This window comes from Ascaphus truei, chromosome 11 (genome assembly GCF_040206685.1).
Source record: "Ascaphus truei isolate aAscTru1 chromosome 11, aAscTru1.hap1, whole genome shotgun sequence".
Lineage (NCBI taxonomy): Eukaryota > Metazoa > Chordata > Amphibia > Anura > Ascaphidae > Ascaphus > Ascaphus truei.
In genome coordinates, this window is record NC_134493.1 from 9,107,217 (window position 1) to 9,124,629 (window position 17,413).

General features: G+C 40.3%; 1 protein-coding gene across 2 annotated transcripts in view; it reads left to right on the forward strand.

The window, feature by feature from the left end:
- Positions 1-17,413, forward strand: part of LUC7L (LUC7 like) — a 42,704-nt gene that overhangs the window by 12,769 nt on the left and 12,522 nt on the right. For both annotated transcript variants that reach the window (XM_075565242.1, XM_075565243.1), the window contains 4 exons: positions 314-408; positions 1,561-1,659; positions 3,258-3,368; positions 5,602-5,745. In XM_075565242.1, the coding sequence (XP_075421357.1) occupies positions 314-408; positions 1,561-1,659; positions 3,258-3,368; positions 5,602-5,745 (449 nt within the window). The remainder of the gene's footprint in view (positions 1-313; positions 409-1,560; positions 1,660-3,257; positions 3,369-5,601; positions 5,746-17,413) is intronic.

A 17,413-nucleotide genomic window follows, 5' to 3' on the forward strand; every position in this document is an offset into this window, starting at 1 on the left:
AAACATGTTACAGAACTATATTTTCATTGCACCACATATCTTGCCATTTATTGATGCTCCTTCAAGGTTTACAATGTTGTCCTAAAATATGCCATTTTTGATACTGGGGTTTTTTTTTTTTATTTTTAAATTTGTTTTAACATGTTTTTTAGTCTATTATTTCTATGCTTCTTCAGAACAAAATTAAAATAACAGTGACTATAAACCGGAAAATCATTTGTCACAGACAAACAATTACTTGTGATGTGGATGCTTTTTATTAATGCTTGTAACATGTTTCTGCGTACTTTTTTGTCCTTTTACTGCTTTGCAGGGGATGAAACTCGTCAGAGAGTGAAATTTTCAGATGAACGTGTCTGCAAAAGTCATCTTTTGGATTGTTGCCCTCATGATATTCTTGCAGGAACGGTAATTCAATTTTTTACTATGATTATTGAGCAGTATGTTTTCTAATGTGCAATGACTAAACAACCACTTTTATATGTACTATACAGTTATGCAATTTATAATGTTTATTATCAATATTATTTACCGTTCTATTCATTTTTGCATGACAAAAAAAACTAAATTGCTGATTTTTCCCTCCACTTAAATCACATTCTTTAAGTAATAATCCCTGAAGAACAGGGCATCACTGGCCAATAATGCACTGGTTGAAGTAGTTTAACCCTGACGGTATTATTGGCCATTAATGCAATGTTCTCAGGGAATTATTACTATTAAAAATAAAACTGTAATACAGCTTCTCCAATTTACACACATAAACTGCTGCCCCCCCCTTTCCCCCTCTATACACACACTATAGCCCTCCTCTATATACTAGATTAATAATGCCTGGAAATCGGCTTTCAAAATTGAAACATTCAGTCTGGCCTACAATAACGCATAACATGAACCTTGAACATTCTTTAACCACTGAGCATTTCACCTTCTGTGCTCCTTTTATTTTAGTATTCACCGTAATCTTTAGACCAGGGTAGTCAAACATAAGGTCTGCGGGGCTGTATTTGTCCGGCCCGAAGAGCAGAGCAGTCCTACATGGGGGGGGGGCAGTTCCATAAATGCGTGAAGGAGGGCCCTGCTCTGCCTCCTTCACTGTCCCGCTGCTGCCCTCTACTGCAGCAGGAACTATGGCGAGGCTTGCCGAGCCAATAGTATTGCCCGGTTTGTCCTCGTGATCCAGCTACAGTGACCACGTGTCCGTGCGCTGACGTTCCTGCCTCTGCTTCTCTGTAACTGGCACATCAGCAGGACACTGCTTTTCAGGAGGAGAGGGAGGGAGGAGGGGAGCATGTGAAATCCTGAAATATTTGGTTTATTTGCGTATTTTTAAAATGTATGGCCTAAATTAAGTACAATGAAATCTAATCCAGTCTGTCCTATATAGTGAGTGACATCCCCTGCTTTCGTCCTTGATAAATAAGTAGTGTAAAAAAAAAAAAACATGAACCTGCGGATCTTAGAATGAAGCTTGTTTTTATTTATATTTTGCTCTGATTTTCTAGCTCTTTCTTAGTACCCATGGTAACTTTGTTTTGTTTGCTTCTCTTTATTCTATAGAGAATGGATCTGGGGGAATGCACCAAGATTCATGACTTGGCATTGAGAGCAGATTATGAAATTGCAACCAAAGAGAAAGACCTGTTTTTTGAGCTCGATGTAAGCTTTTTTTTTTTTCTGGTCCCTTTCATTAAACTGTGCGCTGATCTTTGTTTAACTGTTTTATTTCATAATCTATCAACAACTGTATAGCTTGTATCATCTGAACGTCGACTTGACCAAGGCTATACATTCAGATTGAAAGTGTTCTTTTTCTACTTCTACAGTATTTGTGTGTGTTTTGTGTATCGGCTTGCATTTTATTTTGTGCTTGTTTTGTCGTTCTTTCTCTGAAAATGACTGTGTTGCAGTATAAAGCACACAGGACATTGTTTAAAGCCTCTTCGAAGTGAAGAAATTCTAAACAATATCGGGCTCTCCAATAATTGTCTGTAAACTCTTACTGGAAATTCCTAATGAGGGCAATACGAACAAATTAAAAATAGGTATGACTTGTGGTTTTTGTTTAATTTCTCCTTGAGACAAATTCCAGCCATCTTTTACACTCCCGATTAACCTTAAAAATTCAAGCGGTGCAATACTGCAGCGTTTAAAAAGAAAGGGGAGAATCAGTGTAGAAGGCATATGAAGGGTTTGTAAAAGATTATGGGGTCTATTCATTGAACTCCAATGTCACCAAGGCAAGATTCTCTGAAAACGGAGTAGTTTCATGTTCAAAAACATGGTGTTTTGGTTGTATTCATTAAAAATGACCTATGCAGAAAAATTGCAGTCTTCTTAAATCTCATTTGCCTGCACTGTTCATCCAATGACTGCTGTATTACCCAAAACTTCACAGCCAGAAATCTCACCTCCCCAGCGGGAACAGAGTCCAATTGAAGATAAGTCCTATTTGCTTGTATAACCACCGACTGATTAACCTCTAACCCAGGGGGGCGCAAACTTTTTTTCCTGCGCCCCCCTGCCGGCTGTCCCCTCACTCCCGCGCCCCCCTCCCAACCCCAACTTATCCGCGCTCCGGCGTAATGACGTCACGTTGCCATAGCAACGTGACGTCACATGACCTCGCAGCGTCATTTTGACGCCGCGTTGCCATGGCGACACAGGGAGGAAGCCGCCGGAGTCACGGTAAGTTAAGTTTACAGAGGCCCTGCAGCTCCCCCGGCACTTAATTTAAGTGCCTTCGGGAAGCGCGCGGGGCCTCTGTAAACCCCGCGCCCCCCGTCGGCAGTGTCGCGCCCCCCTTGGGGGTCGCGCCCCACAGTTTGCGCACCGCTGCTCTAACCCATTGCAAGATGAATGACACCTGGGAAGATACCGTTTGGATATGAGAACTGCTTAATCCATTTTCGTACGGAAATGCCGTTTATCGCAGTTTAATGAACAGGCCCTATATCTGCAAGACGTGCATTCATTCAAATCCAGTAAGCTCCTCGGGGCAGGGACTCCTTTTCCTTAATGTTACTTTTATGTCTAAAGCACTTATTCCCATGATCTGTCATTTATTTTATCTGTTATTTATTTGATTACCCCATGTATTACTACTGTGAAGCGCTATGTACATTAATGGCGCTATATAAATAAAGACATACAGTACACTACAATGGATTTCACTTTTAACAAGCACAAACATGTAAAACTAAAACAATAAAGGGGAACTACTGTCATTTGCTGTAACATACAATTTGGTATTTAAGGCTATGGATCACCTGGAGTCCTTTATTGCCGAGTGTGACAGAAGAACGGAGCTTGCCAAGAAACGTCTTGCCGAGACCCAAGAAGAGATAAGTGCAGAAGTCTCTGCAAAGGTATCATTTATCACATGGGATGGTAATAACTTATTTGCAAAACCGCTACTTTACAGATATTGATATTTCTTGCAGTTTTATGTAAAATGCGAATGTAATCTTTAGACCATTTGATGCCTTCGCTACATAGCCAGAAATGACTAAACTTACCTTCTGCTCTTTGTATTGTAATGCAGAAGGCAATGATTCACTTTCTATCCATGGGATCACTCTTCTTTTAACAAATTGGCAAACGGTAGTATAAATATAATGCATTGTCTGGAAAATCATTCTTATTGGAAAATAACACATTAAAAAATGTAATTACAGTAATTCTACCCTAAAACAAAAATGTATCCAAATATATTTTGGAATCATCCAATAACAAAAAAAAAAAAAGGTTAAGCGCACTGTTCTTTATTTTTTTTTTAAATATATATACAGCATAATTTCTTCAATTTTTAAAGAGATGCTGTTATATTTTGCTTTGGAAAATTAAACTTCTTTGCATTATTTACCTGGGAAAGTAGTGCTTTTAGAAATGATGTATTTGTTGGGAATTGTGTACGTTTTGTACCTTGTGTATATGGTTTCTCATGGAACTTGCAATACATGCTGCTTTTGTTAGTACTACTTCAGGTGCAAAACGTGGTGGGGCGGATAGGGAACAACTCTCGCCACAGCCGGGAGGAAGAGGGTAAGAGGGTCGGTGTAAACTAAGGTGTAGAAAACAATTTGTAAACCAAAGAAGAAGAAAAAAAGACTCAGACTCCTCGTAAGTTGCACTCAGACCTGGTATGAAATTTAACTTGCTATATACGCATAATAGTAATAATAATGCAAACATTGGGTAACTTTTACTATATTACAATTAAGAAAAATGAACAAGTTTTTCAATATCTATATCTCAAATCAAAAAAATAGCGATTACCGTAATATCCTAGTTTCCCCATAGGAGGCGCTAACACTGTATGTTTGTGCACCTAATGCCCATGAGCATAATATACCATCTAAGGCATTGGTGGGCAATACGATACACATCAAGGGCCGCGAATGTGGCCCTTCAGACCCTAGAAGGGCCACAAATAGTCTGTTGCCATATTACTCCCTAGAACTGCTCCTATTGCCCCACATAACAGCTCCAGATAACATCTCCCCCTAAATGTGCTGATGTCTCTCCCATCTCTCTCGCTATCACCACACACTTTGTGCCTAACGAAATGGCGGTGTTTAAATTTCGCATGTCTTCCATGCCCAGGTGACCCAGACCCAGGTGACCAGGACATTTAAACTCCACAGAGATAGTCACTGCGAAGGAGGTGTCAATGAAAGCAGTGGGTCCCCCAGCTGAAATTAACACAGTTCAGCTCCGGAGACCCCCTTCATTTCTGTGATAATAAAAAAAAAAATCTGTATTACTGCATGAAGTGTTTTCAGCTACTCTATCGCTGCTAGCTGTCTCCTTGGGTGGTATTTTATGCTCATAGACATTAGGTGCACAATAAACAGTGTTGGCACCTCATATTACGGTAATCCTAATATTTTTATTTTGATTAAGGTGTGTGTATATATATATATATATTGAGCAGCCCTTTCACTCATTTTTTCTTAATTGTAATATACAGTAGTTACATTTACATTTGAATCCCCCTATATGCATCATTCTTTTTACACGTGTATATAGTAAAAGTAATACTAGGTCTGAGTGCAATTTACGAGGAGGAGTCTTTTTTTCTTTGGTTTACAGAATGTATAACTTACTGAAACCGGTGATGCCGCACGCTCCAAATTCTGGTAACCTACTGGTCCTGAAGAGGTGTACATTGTGATGCATTTTATCACAAATGTTTTATTTATAGATCAAATGAATGTGCATATAATACAAAATGTCACAGATCCTGACATGTAGCATTAGATTTTAAAATGATCTACTCTACACTTAATTTTAAAACTTTTTGGTCTATTAAAACGCATCAAAACTTATGACAAACCTGCTGAATAATGCAGTGGTTGTGGTGGTTTTTTTTTAAGGAATTAATTTTTCAACTTATTTGTTTTTTTTTTTTTTTTTTTTACTACTACTAAGGCTTTCTGTATGAAAAGCATTCAAATAAATTAGATTATGCACCATTGTGGTGTGAAAATCTTGAAAAGAAAAAAAAACGTAATCTTAAATAACTGAAGGGGCTCTGAAAGGATTGTGGCCATGTGCTTTAAGCAGTAGTAGGCTCATTTTTGTCTTTTTACTTTTTAGGCAGAAAAAGTTCATGAGCTTAATGAAGACATTGGAAAGCTGTTGGCAAAAGCTGAACAACTGGGAGCTGAAGGGAATGTCGAGGAGTCCCAAAAGATGCTCATGGAAATGGAAAAAGTTAAAGCAATGAAGAGAGAAGCAGAGGTTATTTCTATAAATATATTTTAATGTATAAAGTATATTATTTGCTACAGATATTTACACACAAGAGACATGCACGCTCCATAGCATAATACTGTTCCAAATGTAGTATTTAATAGACAACCGCAGACAAATGCTCACTTGCAACAAGTAAGATATGAACTTGCAGTGAATGTGATAGGAGGGAGGTTACTGGAGATCCAGCTGATCCAAGATTGCAAAGGGTGCAGGATATCCAAAATCAACCCTCTGTCGCTTGTAATAAGCAGTGCTTCCTTACGGTGACCGGCCCGCTTTCACAGCCACATGCAGTATGATAAAAAGCCAATCATCCGTGGGAAAAGGTCCCCCCCCCCCCACAAAGAGGAACCTCCAGTCAAGAATTGTAAATGGCCTGTTTGAAATTGAGGACACTTGTCTCCTCTCAGAGGGAAGTTAAAGGTCCCGCAGCTGGTCGACGCTGTAAATAAAGACGCCAGTAGCAATGTTTCCTGCTGACTCTCAAACCACGTGACCCAACGTGTTTTGTTGTACGTAAATTCATATGTGGAAGTGTGTGAAGTATTAACTGCAGTGTGTGTGCGTTTATTATATATAATTAACAATTGAATGATCACGTGATGGAGTCACGAGCATTCACAGAAGTACATTTGGGGTGCACATCACAATAAACATTTTTTAATTTTCTAACAATGCTATAGTGAAAAAACCAAAGTGAAAAGTGAAAAAGTGAAATTTATATATATACAATTAAAACACGTTGCGCTGATGATATAAACCCTTAGCAATAGTGTTAAATGATAACGTATATTTGCTGAGTACCTGGACCTATAAGCGTTAATCGCTGATTAGTCCTCCTGCCTATTAGTAACAGAGTAAAGTCCTAGGTATTGAACAAATTATTGCCCAGTGAAAGCCAGCTGGAGGAGCGTCGTCAACCATATAATATGTACAGCGCTATGTATGACTGCAACCATAGACCATAGAGCAGAGGCAGCGTCCACACTGAGATAATATACAACGAATGGGAATTCCCTCACTCATAGACTATCATATGAACGCTACTTGCTTGCAAGTAGCAGAGCTCCAACATCGCTCTCAACAAGTACTGGGTGTCCCTATGACTAGTGGCAATGATGGATAGGTAACAGTAGAACATAGGACCATATTAATACAATCTATGATAGGTTGCACAGGTGAATCAGGGGGAATCCCTATATTAAAGCTGTCATATGAATAAGCAACACAGCTCCAACATCGCTGTCAAGATTTACTGGGGGTCCCTGCACTGGTGTCAGACAATGGTAAGTACTCGTATACCACAATTGTAGTGTGATACTTAGCTGTATGAACTCTCTTCATCTGCTACTGCTGCTGCTGGTACATAGAGCCGTCAGTGCTGCCGGAGCGCACCTCCTAGCTGCTGCTTGCTCGGGATCAGCTAACCAACGTGAAGTGACGTCACCACGTCACGGTGCCCACGCCCTACGCGTTTCTTTCCAGGCGGAGCTTCGTCAGGGGCAGGTGGATGCCGGGACTCAGGACCTGCCACATTAAATAGCCCTAAAGCAGGTGTATTGAATCATGTATTAACCTCTTGCCGCCAGTGAAGGCAGACAACAGAGCACATAATTCGCGGCGCAAATCCTCAGTACCCGACCAAATTTTATATTACATGATATGTCTAGCAGTTATAGTGTAACCATGGTCGGGTACTGAGGATTTGCGCCGCGAATTATGTGCTCTGTTGTCTGCCTTCACTGGCGGCAAGAGGTTAATACATGATTCAATACACCTGCTTTAGGGCTATTTAATGTGGCAGGTCCTGAGTCCCGGCATCCACCTGCCCCTGACGAAGCTCCGCCTGGAGAGAAACGCGTAGGGCGTGGGCACCGTGACGTGGTGACGTCACTTCACGTTGGTTAGCTGATCCCGAGCAAGCAGCAGCTAGGAGGTGCGCTCCGGCAGCACTGACGGCTCTATGTACCAGCAGCAGCAGTAGCAGATGAAGAGAGTTCATACAGCTAAGTATCACACTACAATTGTGGTATACGAGTACTTACCATTGTCTGACACCAGTGCAGGGACCCCCAGTAAATCTTGACAGCGATGTTGGAGCTGTGTTGCTTGCAAGCAGGCAACATTCATATGACAGCTTTAATATAGGGATTCCCCCTGATTCACCTGTGCAACCTATCATAGATTGTATTAATATGGTCCTATGTTCTACTGTTACCTATCCATCATTGCCACTAGTCATAGGGACACCCAGTATTTGTTGAGAGCGATGTTGGAGCTCTGCTACTTGCAAGCAAGTAGCGTTCATATGATAGTCTATGAGTGAGGGAATTCCCATTCGTTGTATATTATCTCAGTGTGGACGCTGCCTCTGCTCTATGGTCTATGGTTGCAGTCATACATAGCGCTGTACATATTATATGGTTGATGACGCTCCTCCAGCTGGCTTTCACTGGGCAATAATTTGTTCAATACCTAGGACTTTACTCTGTTACTAATAGGCAGGAGGACTAATCAGCGATTAACGCTTATAGGTCCAGGTACTCAGCAAATATACGTTATCATTTAACACTCTTGCTAAGGGTTTATATCATCAGCGCAACGTGTTTTAATTGTATATATATAAATTTCACTTTGGTTTTTTCACTATAGCATTGTTAGAAAATTTAAAAATGTTTATTGTGATGTGCACCCCAAATGTACTTCTGTGAATGCTCTTGTGACTCCATCACGTGATCATTCAATTGTTAATTACATTAACTTCTGTACATAGGTAGCACTCACCTAGTGTTATTTAACACTTGTTTATTATTATATAAAATTTTGAAATTGATAGTGAGCAGTGTGCAATACTTTGTGTTGTCGTTTATTATATATACACACATTGTTGCTAGGCAACTAATTGGTGTGATTAAAAAACAATTAAGGTACACAAACAAACTAAATCTATGAATTAGATACAGATCTAGTAAAACCGTATCAATTACTTCATAATATCTGATGACAATGAATGATAAACACTGCAAGATAAAATCTATTCAAATAAACTTAGGGAGAAAGCTCAAAGATTAATCATAAATAAATGAGTTGGTAAATTAGCTATGTATTAAAAAAAATACTAAAATGAAACCAACAAAAAAAGTACAACATAAGAAATTATATATGAGCATATTGACTTACACAATAGTACTAGTAGCAATTCACCGAACCCATCTGGTATCAAACTGTTTAATTTCAAAATTCAGTAGGACTCTGCAGCAGAGAGACCTATCACCACCTAATAAAGATAATGGTATAGATTGCAATCCCATAACAAAGACATCTGTATTTTTTGCTGAAAAATGCTTGGGCACAATGAGAGTTAACATAATTTAAGATGTTCCTCCTGTGCTCCCAAAATCTGGTGGCTATGGAGTGAATAGTGCACCCTGCATACTGGAATCCACTGTTGCAGGTTAAGCGATACACCGCTTAGGTGGTTTAATAAATCCCTTAACTTTGAATGCCTCACCTGTAGAAAAGTAAGTAAATTAATTTCTGTTTAAAAATTTGGAGGCAGGTGAAGGAATTGGGGTGCTCAAACCCGCAGTAACTCCATCCAAAGGCATAAATCTTAATAACCCCTGGAGATACCAATGGGAGTGGGTAGGCATAATAAAGACATGTAGGTATAATAATGACTGTTTGCTGTCAAACCCAACTATAATAGTCTAAGCCAATAAACCCCACTCACGTCATCTCCAGGTTTTTTCTGCCGGCGTGCAAGCCAAGAAGGATCCAGAGTCTAGAGAATTCAATAGAAAAAAACGAATGGCGCACAGCCAGGGAGCCAGGTGTGGAGTAAAAAAACTTTTCTTTTATTGCAGCATGATGAGAGACAAATTCACCCCCTTGGGGGACACAGATAGGGACCTCCTACGCGTTTCAGACCAACAGGTCCTTTATCAAGGAGTATGGGGTATGTTTAGACTGGGCACCTTATATATCCAAGGTTTAATGAGTAAATTACAGAAATCTGTGGGTAATTGCATCACGGACCCACCGCGCATGCGCATGACGTCACACGGAGCGTCGCTCCAACAACCCATAGGATTGTGGGTAAATACCGCCCCCACATGACGCCCGCGCATGCCCCTAGTGTTCCGTGAAGGCAAGAAGCTATTCCCTTACTCTCAGCCTCCTTTCCCGCCCCTCGTGACGTCACGAAGTGCTCCGATTGGCTGAAGCCCACCGCTGTGCCACCAATGACTGTATTGGGGCAGACGGGACAGCTCCAATCACACGGAGCCCCGCGCAGCCACAATATGAGCTGGAAGGGACAGACAGAGAGAGAAAAAAGTGTTAGCTAAGATCACAATAGGAGTAAGCTAAGGAATACAGTGAACAAAATCCTTTTGAGCTCCTATTGCAAATGGTGCCCATTCTAACATAAAAACCCACTTAAGACAAAACATACAAGTGGATACATATCAGGGATCTAAGATCCTTATCAGCACAAATGCTGGCAAAATTAACATACACATATAAAATTAATTAAAAACAAAATGAATCAGATCAGCAAGACTTAGATATAATGTCTTGTTTTTCTGAGTCCTCCAAAGGCGAAGGGGAATCAATTATGCTATTCCTGCGATTACTCATTTATATATCGCAAATCATAACCTAGGATTAATCCATGGCTCATAAAGGTAATTGCTAAACAATAAGCTCAGGTATTGATCTGTGGCAATGCCACCTCTATTATAAGGGCATCACCCGTATGTCCGGGTCTAATACAAGACACAATATATAAAGGAACTGACACAATATACTGTCAGAAACATGGTGCTAAGCAACTGAATAATTCATGCAATTTTTTATTTTACATCTATGTAAAGATCTCGTTATGTCAAAAAATGATGACAATAGGATAAGAATTGTAATTTTACAGCATTTATAGAAAATTTGATTAAATTTATTTAAGGAAATTACTCAGATTCCACTCTACATTCAGACCGCAGGGGGTTCTAGTCTGAAGCATAAATATCCAATATGCCTCCCTGCGGTCCAGAAGGTTGAGTGAGTCACCTCCCCTTTCATTTAGAAAGATCTGTTCGATACCTTGAACTTTTAGCCCATTAAGGCTCCCTTTTGGGCATTGTGAAAAGTGTTTGGAGACCGGGTGAGAAGTGTCTCCTTTCCTAATTAACCTAATGTGTTCAAGGATTCTGTTTTTTAGCGGTCTAATTGTCCTACCCACGTAGTTTATCCCGCACCCACACGTTAAGAGGTACACTACGTTGTTAGTATCACAATTTATAAATGATTTTATACGAAATTCTTGTTTAGAATTTAGACCTCTAAAACATTGTGCGGGTGTCACAAATTTGCAGATCTTACAGCCTCCACACCTGTATGAGCCCTTTGTTACAAATTTTCTGGTAGATAAGGTGGAGGATGCAACATAACTAGGCGACACATAACTTGCGATGGTTTTTGCCTTACGATATACAAAACGGGGGCCTTGTTTAACGCATTCCTTAAGGCTACTATCCATTTGGAGAATATTCCAATGTTTGCGTATAATGTTTTGTACTTTATGACTACATCTGTTATATTGTGTAATCATGAGTGGAACATCCCCTTGCGAAAAACCAGTGTCTTTTTTCTTTTGTCTCAATGTTATTCTATTCTCGTCAGAATCACCCTTGCTGAATAAATCCTCTCTGTTTGTTAGTGCAATTTCTTTGGAGGTATCAATCAGGCCATCCATATTATAGCCCCTCTGGTGGAAACGAAGGCATAGTTCCTCAGACTGACGAGAAAAAGCCTCCTCAGTAGAGCAATTCCTCCTCAGTCTGAGGAACTGGCCCTTGGGGATACCCCTGATGACCGCAGGAGGGTGGCAGCTGTCAGCTCGTAATAACATATTCCTGGCGTTCGGTTTCCTGAATGTTTCCGTTTGAATTTGACCTTTAATATCAATGAACAAACGGAGGTCCAGATAGTCGATGTGATGTGTGTTAAAATGATACGTAAATACTAGGTTAAGGTGATTAGAATTAATATATTTAAAGAAATTGTGCAAAGTGTCTAGATCCCCTTCCCAAACCATAATCAGGTCATCGATAAACCTTTTGTAAAATGTGATGTGTTTACGAAATGGATTTGTGCTTGAAAACATAAACAGTGACTCCCACCACCCCATAAACAAATTCGCATACACCGGTGCAAAGCTCGTGCCCATTGCTGTGCCCCTTTGTTGTAAATAAAAAGTGCTGTCAAATAAAAAATAATTGTGCGTTAATAGGAATTTTATGGCATCTAAGATAAATGCTGTGTTGAATTGATTACTATCTGGACCTCCGATGAAATGATCGACAGCTGCCAACCCCTGGTCATGTCTAATGACTGAATAAAGGGACGTAACGTCCATGGATACCCATATACATTGAGGGTTCCATATGACTTCTTTTAGCTTTGTGATTAGATCCCCTGAGTCCAACAGGAAAGAGGGTAGATCCCTAACATAGGGCTGCAGATACTGATCTATGTATTTTGATAAACCATCTCCCAAAGATCCAATAGACGAGATGATTGGTCTACCCGGAGGGTCGACCAATGTCTTATGGACCTTTGGGAGATGGTAAAACACTGGAATGGTGGGGTTAGGGTTCCACAGGAATGCACTTTCAGCTTTATTTAATACTTGTGTAATAACCCCTAATTCTAATAATTCTAAACACTGCTGTAGGGTCATCTGGTAGTGCAGAGTAGGTTGTCGCATCCCCAAGTTGCCTGTAGGCCTCTTTGAGGTAGCAAGCCCTACTCTGCACCACCACCGCTCCTCCCTTGTCAGCATTCTTTATAACAATTTTAGTGTTTTTCTGTAAGGAAAAAAGTGCCTGTTTTTCTTCAAAGTTTAAATTATGCTTGCCTGAATTAATGGAATAACCTTCTGACAAAATGCGCAGATCCCTAATGACCAAGTTCTCAAAAGTGGTCAGGAAGGGACCTTTGGAGAACTGAGGATCAAACAATGAACCCTTTTTAAGGTTTGACCTCCATGTGCCAAATTCTGGGAGGTTAGCTTGCTCAGATAAGGCCTTATTGTCCTCTAATAGTTCTTCAAGGTCCAAAATGTCTTGGAGGTCACATGCCTCTCTGAAGGTTAGAATGGAGGCAGCTGGATCACTTGGTGGCGCCTCTGCAACATTTGGGCGGGGTGTGGGTGGTACACCAGATGGATCAACCTCCTCTGTAACATCCAATGACCTATTATCCTGCAGTTCAGAGGACTGTGCACGTTTTTAAAAAAATGATTTTAAAGTCAGTTTCCTCACGAATTTGTAAACATCTATAGCAGTGTTAAAAAGGTCAAAGTCCATTGTAGGTGCATATTTAAGCCCCTTTTGTAAGAGTGATATTTCCGCAGATGATAAATCTTCCCCAGATATATTAATAACATCTATTTCTTGGTTATTACTCACTTCTTCCTTTTGGCCGGCCATCTGCCGCCCTCTCTTCTTCTTTCCTCTTCGGGTTCTTTTTGATTTTTCTGGAAGAGAGGGAAGTGTTTTTGCTGCTGTTGTTGTCTAGAGGAAGATTGGTGCTCCGGATCACCGTCATAGTAACTTCTTGCGTGATCCGCTCCTGTTGGTCTTGATCTGGAGGATTCATCCGGGCCATCTGGATACTGTCTGGATCTTTCTGTCTGGAAAAAGGAGACTGAGTGCGAGAGGTTATCAACATCAGAGAAATCCGAATCTCCACTAGTTTGATCACTATTTTTTGATTTTAGTATGGATTTGCGCGGGGTTGACCGCATCACTTTGTCTCTCTGTTGATTACCCTTTTGGGGGCCCTGATTCCCTCTCTCTCTATTGGGGTTAACACGCTGCCAACTATACACTTGTTTCTTTTCATAGTCGGCGCGGTCCCTGTCATATTTGACTTGTTTTTTTTGCTGTAATTTCCTCCTCAGCTTTCAACACGGTTTCTGACAGTATCCTGTCATAATTCTTGAAACCCTCTAGATCTTTACATTTCTGTAACTGTGACTGGAGATCCTTAATTTGAATTTGCAGATTTTTCCGTTCATTAGCTTTTTGTTCCATAATAAGTTCCATAAGCTTGAAACTACACTGGTCCAAAGTCTGAACCCATACTCCTTGATAAAGGACCTGTTGGTCTGAAACGCGTAGGAGGTCCCTATCTGTGTCCCCCAAGGGGGTGAATTTGTCTCTCATCATACTGCAATAAAAGAAAAGTTTTTTTACTCCACACCTGGCTCCCTGGCTGTGCGCCATTCGTTTTTTTCTAAAAATTTGGAGGCATCTGCTTCTGTAGTATTTGAAATTACCAGAGGGGTTAGTGGTATTCATAAATGGTATGGGTGCTTGTGACAATTTAATTTTACTGGGGGACAGGATATTTTTACAACTAATGTCTCTTCTATACACCACAGGTGGTTTAGTACTCAGGTGTTCCTTCAATATGGGATCACCAAAAAACAGCCGATCTTGGGAGCCGATTGATTGTATCTAGTCGTAAAAGGGGTATGATCATTACTTGATCTATTCTTCTGATTCTTAATTTTTTAAATAAAGCATCGCTATCCAAAGCGCATGTTTTATGAAAGACTTCTTTGATATTAGTTGGGTCGTATCCCTTTGCTAAAAAATTCTCATTCATAGACAGACTGCAGGAAATACACATTGCCAGAGCAATTGCGCCTCAATCATTGACATTGGCGATTTTAAATTGGCTGAATTGTATATTTTTCAGCCATTGTTTTTGGTGAGTGCTCATAGCGTGCAGAAAACCGTTTGTGGCCACTGGTTTAACATATATTAGTTTTAATAGTCAAATCGCTATTATCTGATATATTCAAAAATACAATTTGGTTCGTCAAATCAACGGTAAGTGTGAAAATCAAACCTGAAGATATACAGAAATTGGCTACTGCATCAGCCTACCTGATTGGAATTAAAATGTGAAAACAAATCTGGAGTCGCCAAAATCATTATCCCAAATAATCAAATATCCTATGAAATGGCTATAGTAAACCAGGCCGCCCCAAGGGAATTGTTGGTCCACCTCTCAACAACCCATAAATAAGTTGGCAACCTTGGGACAAACCTGGGGCCCATGGCTGTTCCACAAATCTGTAGGTAACTATTGTTCAAACAAAAAATAATTCTGCTGCAACAAATTCCATACTGGATACCAAAAATTCCTACTGTGCCAAAGAGGAGGGGTGCGCAAGATTCTCTGCGGTGGGTGCGGGGTTTACACAGGCCCGCGTGCTTCCCGAAGGCATTTCAATTAAATGCAGGGGGAGTGACGAAGGCCTGTGTAAACTTCACTTACCTTGGCTGAGACGGCTTCTGGAGATAATGCGGTGTCATGCGACTGCGGTGTTGCGTGACCATGGCAACGTGGCGTCAAATGCCGGAGCCAAGGTAAGGAGAGGCAGGGGGCGCAGGGGAAAAAAATTGCATAACCCTGCCATAGACATTGTATCAGAATCCAAGAAAAGTTTAGTGGCCAACAATCCTTTCGTATGTTCTATGCACGTGTGTAACGATTTAACATCGCATGTAGCCCACCAATATGAATCCTGCCATTTTGTCGCCGAGATGCAGTCGAGAAACAATAGGTCTACCAGGAGGGGTCACTATACATAAAGTATAGAGGCGAAGCTCGGATTTTTTAATTCCTTATAACCCTAGATGTAGCTACCAAAGCTATTCACTAGTCGGTGGCTCTTGGGCCCTCCCAAGGAAATGCTGACAAAATAGGGGGGAGTTTATTGTTCTTTCTCTTGTCCAATAATAAAAAAAAAAGTGAAATGAATCTCTTATCCTTTGGGCATTTAAGTACTAAACATGCTTGTTGAAAACAATGTTGGTTAAGGCATATACTGTCTTGAGTTTGTGTTGTTTGTTATAAAGTTTTGCTTATATGATAAAAGAATGACCTATAACATTATGTCCCAGGGAGGAGACGTGGTGATGTGGTCCTGGCCCATGCAGCGCATTTCCTCACCTACCCAACGCCAGAAACTGCGTCGTTGCCCTTATATACCCTTTGTTTTTTTTTTCTCCTTTCCTCAACCACATTCTCAAGGGCAAATGAGCACCATAGAGCTTCGGTCCCATGTCGGCTCACCCCACACCCGATAAAGCCCATCCCTTACACACCCCTACGTGTACCAAAACACTATACAGGCATACCCCGCATTAATGTAAGCAATGGGACCGGAGCATGTATGTAAAGTGAAAATGTACTTAAAGTGAAGCACTACCTTTTTTCCACTTATCGATGCATGTACTGTACTGCAATCGTCATATACGCGCATAACTGATGTAAATAACGCATTTGTAACAGGCTCTATAGTCTCCCCGCTTGCGCACAGCTTCGGTACAGGTATGGAGACGGTATTGCTGTTCAGGACGTGCTGACAGGCGCATGCGTGAGCTGCTGTTTGCCTATTGGGCGATATGTACTTACTCGCGAGTGTACTTAAAGTGAGTGTACTTAAAGCGGGGTATGCCTGTACAGATTTATCTCCAAAAAGTATCCAGTCACATCTCTGACCTCTAACCTCTAATATTCGCCCTCTGTATTGAGCTACTGGCAACAAAAATTAGAGCTAATGCAAATATTTCAGGTATACAATTTGCCACTCCTTTGACGCCGATATTATACTTACAATTTCTAGGCCTCTGATCTCCCCAACTTAATCTCTGACCTGGCATACTTCAATAAAATACCGGGCTTTAAAATAAACAATAAATCTTAGGCGCTCGATATCAATCTTCCAAAACATACGTCCAAACTAATTGAACTTAACTTTGATTTTAATTGGCAGAAACATGGTATAAAATACATAGGAGTATACATATAGAGGAATACTCCTCCCTATACAAATGTAATTACCTACGCCTCTTGAGATTACAAACTTGCATAGTAGATGAGGTTGAAAAAAGACATCTCCATCTAGTACAACCTATGCTAAATTTAGGCAACTGAAACTTTATCCTATATCCTTACTTGTAGCATATTGATTCAGATGAAGGCAAACACAAAACCCCAGTGACACATTATGCGATATCTCATAAGGGGAAAATTAATTCCTTCCTAACTCCAAGAATTGGCAATCGGATTATTCCCTGGATCAACATCCTTCCCATGTTTACGAATTGGGTATATCCCTGTATACGTTTCCTTTCTAAAAATGTCCAACCTTTTTTTGAACAAATCTATTGTATCTGCCATCACAGTCTCCATGGGTAATGAATTCCACATTTTAACTGCCCTTACTGTAAAGAACCCTTTCCTTTGTTGCTGGTGAAATTTCCTTTCCTTCAACCTTAAGGGATGGCCCTGAGTCCTTTGTACTGCCCTTTGGATGAATAGTTTTTTTGAAAGCTCCTTGTATTGTCCCTGAATATATTTGTATATAGTTATATCCCCTCTTAGACGCCTCTTTGTAAATAAATCTAATTTAGCTAGCCTCTCCTCATAAGTTAGATTGTCCATCCCCTTTATTAATTTGGTGGCTCTTCTCTGCACTCTCTCTAGTTCCATAATGTCTTTTTTTTTTTTTTTTTTAGAGGTGCCCAAAATTGTTCTCCATATTCATGGTGTGGTCTTATTAATGCTTTAT